General features: G+C 39.1%; 5 protein-coding genes across 8 annotated transcripts in view; 3 read left to right on the top strand and 2 right to left on the bottom strand.

The window, feature by feature from the left end:
- The first annotated feature begins 963 nt into the window (after positions 1 to 963).
- LOC107038951 (mitochondrial import inner membrane translocase subunit TIM14) lies at positions 964 to 2,554 on the top strand. Its single transcript, XM_015258326.2, has 3 exons — positions 964 to 1,044; positions 1,912 to 2,046; positions 2,193 to 2,554. Exons 1-3 carry the CDS (start codon positions 1,042 to 1,044, stop codon positions 2,403 to 2,405), a joined length of 351 nt encoding a protein of 116 aa, XP_015113812.1. The 5' UTR covers positions 964 to 1,041; the 3' UTR covers positions 2,406 to 2,554.
- LOC107038948 (growth hormone-regulated TBC protein 1) lies at positions 1,585 to 5,300 on the bottom strand. Its single transcript, XM_015258323.2, has 7 exons — positions 5,245 to 5,300; positions 4,823 to 5,136; positions 4,172 to 4,373; positions 3,868 to 4,098; positions 3,460 to 3,729; positions 3,190 to 3,375; positions 1,585 to 2,938 (listed from the first exon to the last, which is right to left on the bottom strand). The coding sequence occupies exons 2-7, from the start codon at positions 4,888 to 4,890 to the stop codon at positions 2,831 to 2,833; spliced, it is 1,065 nt and encodes a 354-aa protein (XP_015113809.1). The 5' UTR covers positions 4,891 to 5,136; positions 5,245 to 5,300; the 3' UTR covers positions 1,585 to 2,830.
- On the top strand, positions 4,961 to 7,399 carry LOC107038947 (kynurenine--oxoglutarate transaminase 3). Of its 3 annotated transcripts, none has more exons than XM_015258320.2 (6): positions 4,961 to 5,107; positions 5,441 to 5,580; positions 5,709 to 5,859; positions 6,003 to 6,239; positions 6,315 to 6,725; positions 6,893 to 7,399. In XM_015258320.2, the coding sequence occupies exons 2-6, from the start codon at positions 5,441 to 5,443 to the stop codon at positions 7,304 to 7,306; spliced, it is 1,353 nt and encodes a 450-aa protein (XP_015113806.1). In that variant the 5' UTR covers positions 4,961 to 5,107; the 3' UTR covers positions 7,307 to 7,399. The 3 variants fall into 3 exon arrangements, with proteins under 3 accessions (XP_015113806.1, XP_015113808.1, XP_015113807.1); XM_015258322.1 differs by lacking the exon at positions 4,961 to 5,107 and adding an exon at positions 5,151 to 5,230; XM_015258321.2 differs by lacking the exon at positions 4,961 to 5,107 and adding an exon at positions 5,253 to 5,345.
- On the bottom strand, positions 7,361 to 9,619 carry LOC107038950 (UPF0605 protein CG18335). The gene is made up of 7 exons (XM_015258325.2): positions 9,416 to 9,619; positions 9,200 to 9,338; positions 8,799 to 8,895; positions 8,546 to 8,721; positions 8,081 to 8,243; positions 7,631 to 7,868; positions 7,361 to 7,457 (listed from the first exon to the last, which is right to left on the bottom strand). The coding sequence occupies exons 1-7, from the start codon at positions 9,463 to 9,465 to the stop codon at positions 7,388 to 7,390; spliced, it is 933 nt and encodes a 310-aa protein (XP_015113811.1). The 5' UTR covers positions 9,466 to 9,619; the 3' UTR covers positions 7,361 to 7,387.
- An 85-nt stretch (positions 9,620 to 9,704) lies between these two features.
- Positions 9,705 to 18,245, top strand: part of LOC107038945 (putative uncharacterized protein DDB_G0289263) — an 18,364-nt gene continuing 9,823 nt past the window's right edge. Inside the window, exon 1 of one of the 2 annotated variants that reach the window (XM_015258312.2) lies at positions 9,705 to 9,974. In XM_015258312.2, the coding sequence (XP_015113798.1) occupies positions 9,897 to 9,974 (78 nt within the window). In that variant the 5' untranslated portion in view covers positions 9,705 to 9,896. Of the gene's footprint in view, positions 9,975 to 13,218; positions 13,361 to 18,245 lie in introns of those variants that run through there. The other variant, XM_015258316.2, reaches the window with a different exon arrangement.

Raw genomic sequence — 18,245 nt, forward strand, 5'->3', positions numbered from 1 at the left:
TGTGTCGATTTCGAGTCTTATGGCCAGTGAATTATTTTCGTGCCCTTTGTTCGCGGAAAATCGGGTGTGTTGTGTCCTTGAAGTGTCCGGTGGGGTGTTCGGTGTGTCGATTCGCGGAATTAATAATCTGTAGCGAGTGTTTTCTATAAAAGAGAGGAAAATAATTCACTTTTTCGTTGAGTTGTGTTGATTTTGAGGCTTGTAATAATTTTCAAAGGTTCCGTGAATTCCTTTCGTGTGTTTCTTGTTAAAATGCAGTGTTTGCTGTGTTCTCTAAATATCTAGTGGTGTGTTTAGTGTGTCCACCTGTGTAGTTTGTGATATATATTGAGTGTTTTTAAAACAATATAATGATTTTTTTCTTAGATTGGGTCAATTTCGAGTCTTGTGACATTTCTTTATGATTTATTATGAGTGGACGTAAAATTAAACGATTTGTGAGTGTAAGTGCGTTCCAGAGGATCAAACCAGAAGCCATGGATATACCAGAGTCAGAGGATGCAGCTGTACCAGGATGATGGAAATAGGAGAAGGAAATCCCATTGAATACGACTAAACGGTAGGTTGTTCGAAAGGTGAAAACGGAGCGGTTGTTTTCATCCAACGCCGGTGAGTGAAGTTATCCAATTGTTTATTTATTTCATCAATGATCTGAGCTGCTTTTGAGAAGCAAGCGATCGGCATTCTCTCTGACCAAAGCATTTGGGGAATACTTTCTTTATTATGATCTGCAGAATTGCAATCATTTTTTTTTAACTTGGCGATTACGTTTTTTGCAAATTTCTTGCGTTGATACTTGCGATTTTTTCGTGATTCCGGGTGAATATTCAATTTTATATTCACTTGGCGGATTTTAAAACATCTGGATTTGTTTTATCTCTTGATGAGATAATATCTAGATGTCAGTAGATGTCTGCGTCAGGGAAAATCACCTTGAGAGCGCGCGTGTGTGTGTGTGTGACCATTGAACGTGTGGTGTTAGTGTTACATTTTTTGAACTTCGCAATAAATTTACATCGTATCTTCTGTCTCAATAAAAAAATGGTAAGTATGGTGGTATTATTAAAATAATTGACGCCAACATTTTGTCAAGAAACTAAGGAATATATTTGTAACAACTATCAATGCATTTAAATACAGATAATCATTGATAACAGTGAGTTAACCTAACTAAAACAATTGTTATGATGCAATCGAATAGTAACGAATGCTCCTGCAATAACGAGTAATATCGATGAAGCTAAAACAAGCGAAAGATTCGATAGCAGAAGATTTGTCTTGGGCGAATCTAGAAGTCTACAAATGTTTTTAAGTAATGTAAAAACTCCTTGGCACTTGGAAAACATTTGTATATATGATTATTTAACTGTCCTACACTTGAATATCACCTAAATTGAATTTTCCGCTGACGAATATTCTGCTAGTTTTAGCTTCATGTAACAATGAAGCCGAAACTAGCGAAAGATTTGACAGCAGAAGATTTGTCTTAAGCGAATCTGCGAGTCTACAAATGTTTTTAAGTAATGTAAAAATTCCTTGGCACTTGAAAAACATTTGTATATGTGATTATTTAACTCTCCTACACTTAAATATCGCCTAAATTGAATTTTCCGCTGACGAATACTCTGCTAGCAAAACTAGCGAAAGATTCGACAGCAGAAAATTTGTCTTAGGTGAATCTAGAAGTCTACAAATGTTTTTAAGTAATGTAAAAATTCTTTGGCACTTGAAAAACATTTGTATGCATGATTATTTCACTCTCCTACACTCAAGTATCGCCTAAATTGAATTTTTCGCTGACGAATATTCTGCTAGTTTCAGCTTCATGTAATATCGTGGAAGAGTAAAGAACCCACTGGAATCATGATTTATTGAGTGAATTCATGGCTAGTAATTTTTATTAATTTTCAGGCGAGTACAGCTATTGTTGCTGGTGTTGGCATTGCCATTGTAGGCTTTGGGGGTCGTTACATTGTTAGATCCATGCCAACTCTGTCTAAAAAGATGTCTGAGGCTCTCAAATCACTTCCTAAGCTGGACTCCCAGGTATTAATCTCGATTCAGTAATTGCTTGAATTATATTTATTGTTAATTGCGTATTATGTATTTCCCATTTCCCTTTATTACAGACAATAAAACATTTATCAATACGTAAACCTGAATTAATGACTTGATTTTTTTTTATTTCACAGTCACTAGCTAATAGTAAATACCACAAGGGTGGATTTGAGCCGACAATGACGAAAAGGGAAGCCAGTCTCATCCTGGGTGTCTCCCCCACAGCCAACAAGGCAAAAATCAAAGAACAATTCAAAAAAGTAATGTCTGCCAATCATCCTGACAGAGGGGGATCCCCCTACATAGCTGCCAAAGTAAACGAGGCGAAGGATATGCTGGAGAAGTAATGTCATTGGATGTTCGTTGTACATAATTAGGAAAACTACTGACATGTAAATAATTGACGTTAATACACTGCATCAGATTATTTTCAAATATAAATTATTATTAAATCGGTAGCAATAAACTGAAGCCTCATATCAATTGGCAAAATGTTCTTCTCAATTGGTCATTATTCCCAATTTAATAGTCATCGATCCAGCGATTTTGTTCAGTAGAGAGTCAATTAATACTTTTTCTAATCTAACGAGCATTGATTTTCAATCACTGAATGAGCTCTCGTAATGGACAGAATTTTCTTTCGTTCTCTTTTCGTTATTTCAAATACAAAGTCATTCTTTGTGATAGAATTGAATATTTCAGGAACAATATTTTGATGCAAACGTGACTAGACTGTAAAAGTATAAATTCAATTTCGATTTTTGAGTTAATACTACCGCTCCAGTGTCGGTTTTTTTTGTAATTCTCGTTCTTGTGATACTTTAGTGCGTAATTTCACTATGGTGGCTCTCGGAAATGATCCAGGTACTTTAAAAATACTCTGAAAAGAATAGACGATTAGTTTTGCATTTTTTTTGCATTTATTTCGCAAACAAATGATTCTAGGAGAAAATGTCATAAAACTTTTTTTCTAGGTAAGAACATTGCGAACAAAAAAGTCCTCTGGCATATCTTGTCAAAATCACTCATTACCGAGGTAATTGAATAATCAGAAACAAAAAGTCTTGCCTAATTTTTAAATTAAATTAAATAAAATTGCTCATCATCAAGATAATTCCGCATAAAAATTACCTGCATAAATTCATGACACTGCAACACTATACTGTCTTTCGTAATGTCTTTGAAACAGTCTGCCAATGATGCAAAATCCTGGCACGACAATAAATTGTTTTTGTTTCGTTTCATGAGAGTGAGAGCTACGCGAAATATTATTTTACTGCCTTCGTAGAATAGGCAATCCCATATTCTAAGTGTTGTCTGTGAAAAACATGACAGCACCATCAATAAATCGGCTAATTATCATGGAAATTATGGAAAGAAAATGATTGACTGTTGTCTCACCTCAATTGGCAGTACTTCGGCAAATAAACATATAAACCATTTCGTTGTTATAACAGCCCATGGCAATCCTAAACTAGTAACATGATGATGCACATCCGGTATTTTTAATCTAACCAACTCAGCAAGAACATCGATATCTGTCACCAATCCGTCCATCGTAGGGGTATAATAGTCCGGTAATATCTTCTCGATTAATACTTTCAGTAGCCAAAATGCTGTCTCTTCGTTCTTTGTTACCAACAGTAGCAATCCTGCTATGTAATTCAGTCCCTGGAATTATTTTCATCAATTATTAGAGCTTGAATAATTCCCATAAGGATAAATGTTGATAATCCAAATTCAGAATTTAAAATTCTCCTCAATTGTGTTTGTTCACCTCCAAAGCAGCCAAAAAATGGCAAAACTCACTTGACAATAGCCAACAGTTTGATTTTCGTGCGCAAAAGCCAGTAAAATATTATAGAGTTGATGCTGATGATTGACAGTATTATTGAAGAATATATTATCTGGAAATGTTCGAGGAAGATCAGTCTTGATGATGTCAGCAATTTGACTGTTATGAGGTCCATTGAGCAGCTTCTGATAGAGATCGGGATTAGCATTTTTCAAGTCTTCGCCTCCGCTGACAGATAGCCATACCTAAGGGAAAAAAAAGATGATTTCCATCAATCAATATCAATTGAGGGAAAATTGACTCATGAATTGTCGTTACCATTCCCCTGTGCTCTCCTGGAATGCCTTTGCGAACATATCGTTTGATTGATAAACTACGCTCCAATGATTTTCCTTCTCCAATAATCTCCGACCATTTTTTAGCTCTTTTAGCTAAGACTTTTAGGTACTCTGACATAAATTCCTCATAACTTCTGTAGTCGAAATCCGATGGTCTTTCGAAGCCGTACTCATCCACATTGCTGAAATAATTACGTTGAATCAACATAATTAATATGCGAAAGGGTTGAAAATAATTGAATTCCTCTTTAACTAATATTTTCCCATGATATTTTCTCAATCTTTAAAATGACACTATATTAATGAAAATCGTACAATTTGTTGCCGAGTTATTAATAATTAAAAAAAAAGATTTGCCTCAGGTACTCTTTATCTTCATTATCATTTGCAATTTACTAGACAAGTAAATAAACCGACGCGGAATAAATTCGGGGAATGCTGGCAACTTCCAACAATGAAGTAATAATTGAAAATTTCATGTCAATATTCCGAAGTGCTCTATGTTGTCACTGTCAACATAACCTGGAGTCCATCACAATTGTCACTTTCACACCATCTCCTTTATTTACTTTAAATTACTCATTCACTTTAAATTACAAACAATGAATGAAAAAAGAAAGAGTTTTCTCACCTGAAACTTGAACTGGCCATGCCCTGAGTGGGAGGAGCGATGTCAGTGGAACTGAACCACGTACACATACCTATCTAGTACAGCCCGCCGAAGGGGGGCTGGGGGCTCAGTGACAGATGTTGATAGATACATATATCAAAGTGACTTCAGTAAGTAAAGGAGGAATTTCCTCAGTCAGCTGTTGATACCGTCATTCACTCTGAAATGAGGAAATTCTCCAGAAATTCACTCGCATGAGCTGAATTCAGTGAAACAAGTTGTTATTTTGTTCGTGGCCCCTTGCAGGTACGTATTTATACTCTCATCTTCCTCTACTATCATCATTTTAATTATTATTATTTTGTAATCAAAGTTGAACATAAAAATTAACGTGAATGAACGGATTTGCTAGAATGAGAAATTGATTATGTAAGTTTGTTTACCTGGCTATTGTTCTCTCAATAATGTGTTAATTTATTATAATTAATCATCATTGTGGAGTAGTTCAGTTGACGATTTTGTGCATCTTCTGCAATACAGAATTGTAAGAAAACGTGGCATGTTTAATAATTGCACAAGGGGTTCTATGTTCGTCATTGATAATTGTTTGAGAATAATGTGTTTTCCACTGGCTTTTAGATGATTGCTGCTGGTAAAGTGTTGAGACACGCAATTGGACTTGAGTTGTTGAATAGTCAGGGTAAGAGAGTTTACAGTGTTTCAAGTGTCATGTCGAAATTTGATTTGCCGAGTCGTTACAAAGATGAGAAATCTGTCTGGTGAGTTTTCACTGTTTGAATTTCAATCCGTTTTTACATTCCTTCCGAGGGAAAATGTCTCCAACACTTTGGGAAATTTATTGCTTTAAAAAATGTTTTTTTTACTGATTCATTAAAATTTTTTTTAGGGTGGAATATATTGGGCTGGCTGCGAAATACAAACCCCTCAATCTGGGCCAGGGATTTCCAGATTTCCATGCACCAGAGCACGTAACAACAGCCCTAGCAAAAATAGCTACCAATGAAAATCCTCTCTTGAACCAATACACTCGTGGATTTGTACGTGCAACTTACTCTATAATCATCCACAATATCTCACATATGACGTCTTATCTACAATAAAGCAAAATAACAAGGCAGGGAGATAAGACCCCCTCGTTACTGACGATTGCAGGATTTATATTCTAGGTTTATCATTTCAGGGACATCCGAGATTAGTCAACGCCCTAGCAAAATTGTATTCAAAAATGTTGAATCGTGATATCGATCCGAATAATGAAATTCTGGTGACATCTGGTGCATACGAGGCTCTCTTCGTCGCTCTCCAGGGCCATACGAGCCCTGGAGACGAGTGGATAATCATTGAACCCTTCTTCGATTGCTATGTACCGATGGTGGAGTCCGCTGGAGGGGTTCCAAGATTTATTCCATTAAAACCAGTCCGTGAAGACATATTTTTTCAAACATTTTATTTCAAATTATGAGCATAAAATGATATGACTTTAATTCTACAGACAAAATCCACAGGAATGACAAGTTCAGCCGACTGGGTATTTGATAAAAAAGAAATGGAGAGCCTCTTCAATAAAAAAACTAAAGGAATAATCGTGAATACCCCTCACAATCCAGTGGGAAAAGTATTCACACTAGACGAGCTTAAATTCATTGCTGATCTAGCAAAGAAATGGAACACTCTAGTCGTGTCGGATGAAGTTTATGAGTGGATGGTATATGAGCCAGTCCAGCATATCAGAATTGCGACACTTCCTGATATGTACGAGCGTACTATTACCATTGGCTCAGCCGGGAAGACCTTTAGTGTCACTGGGTGGAAAATTGGATGGGCCTATGGACCGGCCAATTTGTTGAATAATCTCAACATTGTTCATCAAAATTGTGTCTACACCTGTCCTACACCTCTTCAGGTATATTCTGAATAAAACGTCGAAAGAATTCTTTTGCAGCTGATTAAATTCAGCTATTCATTACTAAGACAGTTTAATAATGAATAAGAGGGAGAATGTAAATACTTATATCGATTATTAGGAGAAAATTATCATGTCCAGCTATTGAGAATAATGTTGTTCAACAGGAAGCTGTGGCGATGGGTTTTGAGGAAGAATTGAAACGATATGGACAGCCAGATTGCTACTTTGAGAGCCTCGCGAGGGAACTATTACCCAAGCGTGATTACATGGCCAAGTTTCTCTCGGACGTTGGTATGTCACCGACAGTACCCGAAGGTGGTTACTTCATGGTTGCTAATTGGAAGTCATTAGAGGATTATGTCAGACTCGATCAGGAGCAGGATAAATACAAGGATTACAGGTTTACAAAATGGATGACGAAGAACGTTGGGGTTCAGGGAATTCCACCCTCTGCGTTTTACAGTGAGGGACACAAGCACTTGGCTGAGGAGAATGTACGGTACTGCTTCATCAAGAAGGACGAGAACCTCCAGAGGGCTGCGGAGATCTTGAAGAAGTGGAAGACAAAACAAGGATAATTCATTCCAAATGAGGATAATTCATTCATTTTATTATTCTTTATTGTCATGTATTTTTGCACATTGTTATTAAAATGTTGATTAATGAGAGAAGTCCCCTCGTAGCCATCTCTTTGCGTCTCGAGTGTCCGTTCCAAATGTCTTACCGTATCTGGAAAAATTATCAATTATGCGCGTTTGGCTATAATTACCTATCTCAAATTGATTTTAGGGATTTTTTTCCGACCTTTCGTCGGTCACAAAAAAATCCAGCGATGTTTCCTTTAAAAATCACTCGTTATCGACACAATGACATAATTATAAAACTCAACATTGAATATTCACCTGAAAGCTGCGCCGGGAATATGCCCCAGATAATTGGGAATCATTCCCACGTGTTTATGATAGATTTCGGGTGGTTGAATAAGAAGAGGCGGATTCGGTCGAGAAATGGATGCCGGTGCCCACTCAGCGCTCTGTCTCGTCCGATAATTAGTCGTAAATTCACATAACGCACTATTTGTTATCGGTTTGTGGGATCCGCCAAAGTGTTCATAACCATGCGGAACATGTCCGGTATATCCTAAAGAAGAAAATTAATACAAAATATTCTCGTAATAATCCTATTTGATATCTTGAACCGACTTCCAATGCCTGTGCGCATACGACTCTGACTCATTTCAACAAATAACAAAAATAAGTAGAGGGCACTTCCTAAAAATTTACATCCGCAGAAAATGTCACATAATAGGGGATCGCGAGAAACAATTGAAGGAAGGAGACAATTGTGATTACCATTGACAAAGTATTTTTCATCATTAGTATTTTCCATGAAATAAGGCGATGGATTTTGACTCGGGGGCGGATGACAGGCTTCCTCAACAGGCAAATTTCTCATCATCCTGGCCCAATCGGGTCTCACTGTGATCAATGGCATCTTGAATTCAGTCTTCTTCATCTGGAATTAACGGAAACTATGCTCAGAGGGGCAAAATCAAAATGCAGTAGGGAAATAAATCAACTCGACTTGGCATCGCGTTACTTTTTGGTGAATATCGCGGAATCTACTGCAGATGGCGAAATTTTCACTCAATACTTTTCTCTAGATTTTTTTCTCCTCTACAAAAAAGTTTCAGGTGAAAATTTCACTGTCTCCTTTAGATCTCGAGATATTTCCAAAAAACCATCAGGGTTTTTACACGGGAAGTTGAGCTCTCTCATTTCATTTCTCTCTATTCATTATTGAAAATAATAATGTACTCTGCGTTCAGCTAAACTCCTGGGGTCCGCCATCCCACCCTGAAGTGCAGTGACGTTCCTCAAGTGGTTCAGTGCTGCTTTGTCCTTGAGCTGTTGCCGTTCAAATTCCGCTAGACCCTCGATAGCCGATATCGTGTACCTCTGACCCAATCGAGCATTCAGATTCGGCATGAATCCTGTAACATAAACATACATATTTGAGTGGATAATTTCGCAAGGGGTCATTGAATTCAATTTCACAATCTCGAGGCACCTTGGTAACCCGGTAACATCGGATACTTGTATGTTGCGTCCATACGCTTCGTGCGGGCGGTCACGATGTCTAAATCATCCTTGGGTGGTCTCATCACCTGAAATCAATGAATCATTGATTTTTCTGCATTTTAACAGTGATAAAGTGGTGAAAAGAGATGAATTTGTAGTTGAAGTCACCTTCGAGTGAGTTTCATTCACTGAAATTGATGTTTTCTAAAGTTAAATCAACTCAACTCAACTTATTTAAAGATTTATTTCAGTTAAAAATTTCCGAAACCATTTTTATCCAATATTTTTTTTTCAAGTTAAAAAAGTCGTGGATGGGAAATTAAAACTGGAAATAAACCAGACTTTCATCTTGTTTCACCATTTTGCTACTTAAAAAAATCATTTCAAAACCTCATAATCATCGGCAACTCGATTAGACAGGACCATCGTCTCCGAGTGATCGATCGTTGGATCCAACAAAAGTTTATGCGTAACATTCCCGTAAGTTTCGCCACACCGGTATCGATACTGCGGACAGAAGCCCGCATACCTAATTCGCAATAAAACAAAGAAGATAATTCCGCTCTTTGTTGCTCCCCTATCACTTTCGTCATCACAAGGACTTACCCAGGCACCAAGTGTGGCTGTGGAGTCGTTAATAGTGAAACCGTCGCCATCACCTCAATCTATTTATCCTCTTTCATTAATTAACATGAATAATTACTCATAATTTAGATAAATCAACTAGAATTTAATTCAATGCAATCGTCAGAATTTTTTCATCACATTTTCTGATTGAATGTTTATTCAAAACAAAAGCAGGCGGACGAATTGAAATATGAATACCCCTTCCACCGGTTGTGAAGCGACAGCATGCTCCACGTTTCTTCCAGGGTCAGAGTGGGAATAGGACACATTGCGTTACCAGACGCAGGCCAAGACACAGCCATAATTTTGTTGTCTCAGTTTTACCCGAAAAATGTTTGAAACATCAATTTTCATGAGTGATGTCACATTCGTGGAGAGGAAAATATATTTCTGTGGTAGCGTTGATTAGATAGTGCAGTCAGATCATTCGATTGATCTCGCCGATAAATTATTTTCAATCATGTGGTTTCATCAAGAGATGAATTCAAAGTTCTATGTCGATTCTGATTACGAGTCCCTCAGTTTCAACAATTCAAAGGTAAATATTTCCGTTATTACTGCTGACATTTCTATAATCGGGGCCAATTTCCACCGCAGGGGCCATTATTTTCGTGCGGCTGATGCAATTGTTACGTCCACGATCGATATGCCTGTTACGTTGAATCAGTATTACACGAAATCTCTGGAATATACTCTTCACTCCAGATGATTTAATTGTATACAATACATCGGGTCGAACTTTTATTTTTCCACTTTCCCGAGTGAAACTCTTGCATTTCGAATTCCCCAGTGCCTCTTCCAACAACTCGGTAACTCAATTTCAAATAAAATAGAGGTAAGAAAGTGGAAATCCAGTGAGACTGGACGCTTCGATGAACTTCATGGCAACGACATTGGACTCAACACGCGGAGGCGTTTCGACTATCTCGTAAAGGAATCATTTACAATAAAATGTATTCTCCACCTTTGGAAATCGTGTTCCTACGCAGTTATAAAAATGCCAGATTTGTGGCCATTTGAAATGAGCAAAAAATCTTTTTTTTTATCGATCTTCTTTATTTGTGATAAAACGAAAACAATGATTAAAGCAATTGAGCAATTGAAAAATTTTCTCTTTCAATTGCATTCTGCTAAATATTGTTCTTGCTTTATCCACAAAGAAAAAAAGGTGTAAACGGCACGTAAAGTACACATCGCCTAGGTTTTAACGAATAATATAGCACCTCTTGCCTAAAAAAATGGTCGATAAACAGCTAGATAAGCCATAGGTTTCGTAACATATTAGACACAGAAATAATGTTGTCGGAAATTTAAAGGGGGTAGGAGCAGAAACACCAGGTGTCCACCACCAACGTCCGGTAGGTGGTGTAAGCCGTCATACGTTCAATGGGTATACACGCAAGCCCCATAAACAGCGAGTACGTGCCGAGACGATATAATGAATTTTATTCTGTTTTTTTACATTGCACTGTATTCATAAGTGCATATTCACATTGTAATCCGCGATGGGATGTTCCATATGCCACTGAGTCTGTACACCGGAAACTGTGTTATTATCACTTCAGTGGTTCGTTGACTCGGTTTTACCTAGAAAATAAAAGCATTGCGTATGAGATTATCTCGGACTTCTCTTGTGTAGGAAGTTGCCGATGAAATTACAGTACAAATTATCCGGCGTTGAACATCTGTGGGTCCCGAGGGGGTTTTCCTGTATTCGATTGAAGAATATTCGATCATTAAGTTGATCGTGGCAAGCTGGACAGTGATCTATTGGCTAGGGGGGGATGGAGAGCACGAGGTACGTGCTGTAGGTTTCATCTACGCGAATCTATCGATGAGTTATATTCTTGCTGAGGAAGTAGGGGGTATCAACATCCTGGATGAACATCTCACGGTTTTAATCGTAGAGTCTCGTGATGTGAAGTCTAAAGTGCTCAAAATACATTTTTTAAAGAGTTATTCATCACGATTAATGGGTTCCTATCACCTAGTCATTGTTATTCTACTAAATTTAACTGTATGGTACCTCATCACGTCAATTCAATCCCTCCAACCTCCCACTCCTCAACGATTGAATGATTCAAGATACCCTGAATGTTTAATTTCCGTCTTCCGTGTTGTGGGTTTCATTTTTGCGAATTTATCGATAAATTATATTATTGCTGCGGAAGTGCCGGATGTGTCGAGTCTCGTGATGTAAAGTCTAAAGTGCTCAAAATCCATTTTAAAAATAATTCAATATGAGAATAACTCTCACTAATTGAAGCCCAAGAAAAATATTTCGTTCCAAGTTACAAGATTCCTATCACACATAATAGTCATTGTTATTCTACTAAGAAATGTCTTGTATGATACTTCATCACGTCCATTCAATATCTCCAAGCTCCCACTCCTCGACAATTGAAAAATTCAAGACACCCTGAATGTTTAATTTCAATGTGAATAGCCCCAAGACGCACCTGAATCGCTTCATTGTGTTGTTCGACTCATCCCCAACTCGTCTTCCATTGTTGCACAGTTTTGATGATAAAGGAGGAAGGGAGTCTCCGGGATGCCCCCGGATCTCGCACGTAGTCGTGTATTCCCCCCCTCTGAGTCATCGCACGCGCCTTATCCTCTTTTGTGAGCTGTGTGGCAGACCACGCGCCCGTACGTGGCTCGTGAATTAAAGTGATTTTTTTTTTCTCCTCGTATGGCACTTCATGTGAGGTACGTGAAAGATTCGAGGGATATAAAAAGTACCTTATCCATGATCTGTTGTTTGACAGCAGGTAGATGGCGAGGGTAGATTGAAACCCGATAGTTTCGGGTCAGAAGATCGATACTTCCTTGTTTATTGTCTCTCGCAATATTTTCACTGCTTCTTGTCGGTTGTTTTTTTTTTTGGCACTCCATGGGTCTCGTCTCACCAATTTCACCGATGAAATTGTCTGGCTGAATATTTGACAATTGAGAGTTTCTAAATTCCGCGAAGGAGTCGATAATAATCTCGTCTACAACAGGATTATCATTTCACCTGGAAGAGTTGAAATGTAAATACAGCTGAAGGGATTTTTTGGATGCATCTGTCCCCAATCGTGACCTCACCGTGCATTCCTTGAGATAAGCGGGGCCACTGGGTCAGCCAGTCGAGTGCAACAGCATCTCAAGAGACTTCACAGTCTCACGAGTCAACCCGATTTCAGCCTCTCCATTTCCAGTTTACCAATCTCTTAATCAGTGCAAAAGGTCAGGGAGGACATTTTTGTTGAGTTGAACAAAGGAATTGTCACTGTTGTTTATCAATCCCCCATTTTCTATGGGAAATGGAATTCATTTTTCAAGTCGTTCATCGGTGAGAGGAGAATCTCGTGTTTGGGTTGAACAAAGGAATCCACAGATATGGTTCGCCGGATGAGAGAGAGTTGGGTTGATTGATTATCGTTGGGATGATTTGGAAACCTGTCAGGGAGTGGAAACCCCTGGTAAATCAAGGAAATCGGTTTCTATAAGGCACTTCTTCAATTTTTCAAGAGTACTTGTAACGAACCGTTATTAAAGTCATCTTTAATCCTCAATCTCTCGATTTTTTGTTTCACTTTCAAGGTGTTTTTTTCCAGCTTCAAAATGAGACGTGAATCGTAAAAATTGCATCGCTCAATTTTATTTTCATAAAGGATAAAGGATTGTACTTCGAATCCTCCCGCGTAATAAAATCGAGCCTGCGCAGTAGTGGAAATCGAGGTGAATCCGTCGTGGCGTTGCACCTTGGTCCGTGGTCGCCGAATGGGCCCTCCAGCGACCTGTTGGTGGCTCCGAGGTAGTCAGGTTTCTGATATTTCCTCAGTGAGTGATCAACACTCGAGTTTTCACCATTCATTCGTATTCTTCAGGCGTTGACATCGAAAATCAGTTAATTCTTTAGACGAGAAATATGTGAGAATGGTGAGTGACAGCTCTTTTCTTCACCTATGTTCCAAAAGTGAATGTTGACTTGTTCCGAAAACTCTTGAGGGGAAGGGGGGGGATTTAAAAATCCCAGCGCAGGGAATGCACTCGCGATTGCATCTACCATTCCACGGTATAATGTCAAGACTCTCTCTACGTTTGTCTCATTTCTATTTACCTTTTTGTTTATGTCGAGAGACAAAATGCCGTTTGCATACGTGAATGCGTGTTCCAACGTGGGCTGAGGGTATATACGGTTATACACTACCCCGATTAGACGCTATGTCGACCGAGAGCCAGGTTAACTCAGGCCGATTGAAGGTTAATGCTCGTAATGTCAAGGGTCGTACGTTCACGCCGTCGTGACGTGACTCCCTCTTTCATCTTGCTCCCTATAAATTAGATCCACGAATTATTACGTCCAGGAATCGATCAAGTTTCGGTGAAATAGAAGGGAATTGTTCTCGAGAAAGAAAGACCGGGGGAATCCTCTGGCTGTCTTTCGAGAGAAAAAAAAACAGTTATGTATTGACCGTTAATCACTACCGGAACTGATAAACATCGGCTTATCTCTTGGCAACAGTTCCTGGACGAATGACAAGTAATGTTTGGAAAATGGGGGTCCTTGTTCGGTTGGACGCACACCTGTCCCGGGTCTTGACAGGGGTTTCTACTTTAAATATTCCGACTCCTTTCGGCGCGTAATCCCGTGGATTAGAAATGTGACAATGCAATTAAATCGTGATCAATTACTTGCATTCAATTTTTCCCCGAGATTGTCAATCTGGGAAAATGAATAATTCATTTGTGACGAGGAGAACATCATTCGAGATGAATTGTCATTCATGTAGAATGAAAAAAAATAATAATGCACTCCGTTTTACCCCCACTCCCCCATTAGTATCAAAAATTCACAATAAGATATTTTCAACTGCTGGAGACAATTGTGCCCATTGCCAGTGACAACGAGCAACCCCAGACAGTCTTATACCAACGACCCGTTATTCATTGTCACTCAACAACACGTGAGCGACCGAACTCGTTAAAGACAATTAAACCCAAACGAACGGCTCGGCGTACGTCTCAATTGTCGCGTTACTTATTGTTGTGTTCATTGAGTGGTTGGGTGCGGTTCACTTCAGTCCCAATTACGCAAGCTCAACATTCTTGTCCACTCCATTATCTAAAAAAAATAATCCTTGCGCGTGTTTTTTATCTCCATTTTGTTTTCTTTTAAGAAAAAATCTTGTCTCACGGTTTAGACAGTTCCGCGGTATGTATCACGAGTACTTGGTGTTTTGTTCGACTTTTCAGCGCCACAAATTACGTATACGCAACGCGTGCAGTAACAATCGGGTTTATGCGCTGTTTATGAAGGCAAACCGAGTCCTCCGAGTGCAGCTTCCGATGCGACAGAATAAGAGTGGACGTAACAAAAGACAGACCGCAATGAGCCGAGGCCCCCGTGGGAAGTTTCTCTCTCCCTCTCAGTTTTATTTTCTCCTTTTACTTGTCTTCATTTCTCGTTATGAGAGTAGATCGGTAAAATGCGGTTCCGGTCTTCACGGAATTTCCATCGCACGATTAATTTAGACTCCAAGAGTTCCGGATTGAAAAGTGCGTGATCCGCACGTATATCCGGCTATCTATTGACTTGACTTCCCAATTCAAAAAACGTGCGTTATACACTGTACATGTATATCCGGTGCGAGGATCGTTGAGATTTCGTAATGATAATTTTCTACGTTCGACTTTTATAATTTTCATTATGTAACTCTCATTCGCTTTCTCATTTTTATTTCTCATCCAATCTCAGGATGAATCTTGAGCTGAATAAGTCGATCTCTTTCTTCTCCTACGTATTCATTTTTCCAGGATCCTTTGTTCTTTAACAACGCCAACATTTATTATACGAATGATGGATAAGCGCGGGCAGAGTGATTTGCGCAAACGTCTCGATGGCAGATGTATCAGGCGAGCATGAGCCTTCCTAAAGTTGTTCTCTCACAAATAGTGCGATATATGTGGTAACAAAGTACGTGGCTTCCGAAGGGGTAAAGGGGGGAATAGAGTTTGTAACGCGCGCATGTATTTGCGCGTGTCAGTTGGCGTGCACTACGGTATTTAAAAGAGAACTGGGGCTTGATCGTCCGAGGCATCATACACCTTCGCAGATGCATGTCTAACTTGCCCTAGAATGCGGTTCAAGTATTAGGGGAGAATTTTTTAATTCTCTTGATTTTTCCCGAGTCGAATAATTCGACCTGACCAGTTCTACTTAGGTCTTTCCGTTCAGAACTGGATAGGTCTTGGGAAGCCTCTTCCNCCCGAGTCGAATAATTCGACCTGACAAGTTCTACTTAGGTCTTTCCGTTCAGAACTGGATAGGTCTTGGGAAGCCTCTTCCCGAGTGCTTCCGAGACCTTTCTAACTCTGATTATGTCCCATTTCAGCACTCGTTGGGTGTAAGCAGGACTTGTACTCAACAAGGGGAGAAATTGTTAACAAATCTAACCCTTGTTCCAAGTGGAAATGAAAATGTTTTATTTCGACGTTTCTGGCGCCTCCGAGGGTGTCATTGGCATTAGAGGAGTCAATAAATACAAAATCAACATTCACTTGGCGAAAAAATTCGATTTTGGCGAAAATCGACTTTCCCCCGGGAAAAACGGAAAATCTGACCCTTTGAAAATTTGAAAAAAATTTTTTTTTTTCATTTTTCACTTTTTCCACATACTTTTGACAGTTCTGACTAGCCCGGCGCTTAAATAGTTGGAATCAACGTTCACCCGGCTAAAAAATTCGATTTTGGCGAAAATCCACTTGCCCCGGAAAACCCGAAAATCTGGCCCTTTGGCTGGGGCCAAAAAAAACGGTTTCTCAGTTTTCACTTTTTCCACATACTTTTGACAGTTCTGACTAGCCCGGCGCTTAAATAGTTGGAATCAACGTTCACCCGGCTAAAAAATTCGATTTTGGCGAAAATCGACTTTCCCCCGGGAAAAACGGAAAATCTGACCCTTTGAAAATTTGAAAAATTTTTTTTTTTCAGTTTTCACTTTCTCGACATACTTTTGAGAGTTCTGAATAGCCCGTCACTTAAATAGTTAGAATCAACGTTCACTCGGCTAAAAAATTCAATTTTGGCGAAAGTCGACTTTCCCCCAGGAAAAACCGAAAATCTGACCCTTTGGCTCCGAATGAAAAAATTTTTTCATTTCGAGATTTGTCGTGCCTCCGTGGGTTTCGTTGGCATCAGAATTGTCAGAAAATACACAATCAACCTTCACTCGGCGAAAATCGACTTTCAGGCTGACTCTTGACTCACGTGAAAATTAATTTTTTTTTGTCTTTTCTGTCACCCCTGAGGGTTTCATTGGTATCAGGGGGCGTGTAGAGTCAATAAATACCAACGTTCGCTATTTTTCATTTCAATACCGCCTGCAAACGGAGGAATGAGGGTGACTAAAATGTATTCTGCAACCCTGTTTCCTCGTTGGCTACAAATTTCAATCCTCCGCATATATGCCCCCCACCCCCTCCATCCCGAGGTCTGGGTAGAGGAGGACTTTTCAGAGCTGAAAAGAACTGAGGATTCGAAAGGTCTCCGGAAAATTAAGGACGGCGTAGAACTGATTACTATTTACCAGCTCAATCTAGATCTGGAGAGATCTTGAAAGACCTGTGTACGTGCGATCAGTACCAAATCCTCGACTCGGGTGCACGTCATCGGATCAAACAATGAGATCACAAAATTCCAGGGATTTTATCTCGCGAGATCTCCAACCGCGCGTGGAAGATAAGACTTGGTTGCTGTTGTTCGTGTGGATTTTTGACATTATCTTCATTTTTTTTGTTTGAAATTCTTTCACTTGAGAACTTGAGGAGAATGAGGAACTCTTTATTCAGGGAATTGTTTTCTTCAATTGCCTGAATTCAGAGCATTTTTAATTTAACAGTTGTATTCTTACTATTCATCATTGTTAAGTACTTAAAAAGTTCTTAAGGAGAGCAACGGAAACACCAATGCCGTTATGAAAAATATTTTAATCCTTAAAACGCTACACTGAACTTGTAATTCTTCCTGGAGACCGTTATCATCGGAGCTGTTGCATTACCAAAAATAAACAAATTGCCTTTGGTTAATTAAATCCACGTGGCATGGAGCGGAAAGAAAGAATCCAGCTTTTGCAACTTGGCATCGATTCACCCCCGAAATTCCTCAATCGACCGGTTTTCGGTCTTGCCACTTTTTCTTTCCTTTATTATACGAAAACCGTTTAAATTCGATTCTACCCTGAATTATCTGTATCAAGTCCTGCCAAAAGTTTCATCAAACATCGTGCATAAATTTGAAGTGCTTTTAATTTTTCCTTCCATTCATTATTCTCGAAATGAAAAATTAACCGTCAATATCTCGAAAATCAAATCATCAAATTCACGGCAAAAAAATCTATTTTGTCTCATCGGGACCTATTCACTATTATTCCTTTGAAATTAACCGTGAGAAACCGTCACGCGAGACATGAAAAAAAAATAGTTCATAATTTTTCAAGTGTGAGACGGCATTTGGCCATCAGCCCAAGAATCGATGCCAAGCGCAACTCCTCGTCCGTAGGTACTACGTCCTAACGGTACCCCATGATTAGCACACTAACCGACATAGGAAGAGAACCTCGGTAAAAATTCACAAGTGAATAAATACCGCATTAAGTACACATCACACGCCCCGTCAATTATCAACAATTAAAATAATTTATCAGTAATAATACACATTCGATAAATAATTAGAGGATAATTCTTTCGCATTGCTGAGGAATGATAGGAATTTTTTTTTCGTTGCGCTCACTCTCTCCTCTTTCTCTCCCCCCCCCCCCCCCCC

This window comes from Diachasma alloeum, unplaced genomic scaffold, assembly GCF_001412515.2.
Source record: "Diachasma alloeum isolate Michigan unplaced genomic scaffold, Dall2.0 Dall_scaffold_00289, whole genome shotgun sequence".
Lineage (NCBI taxonomy): Eukaryota > Metazoa > Arthropoda > Insecta > Hymenoptera > Braconidae > Diachasma > Diachasma alloeum.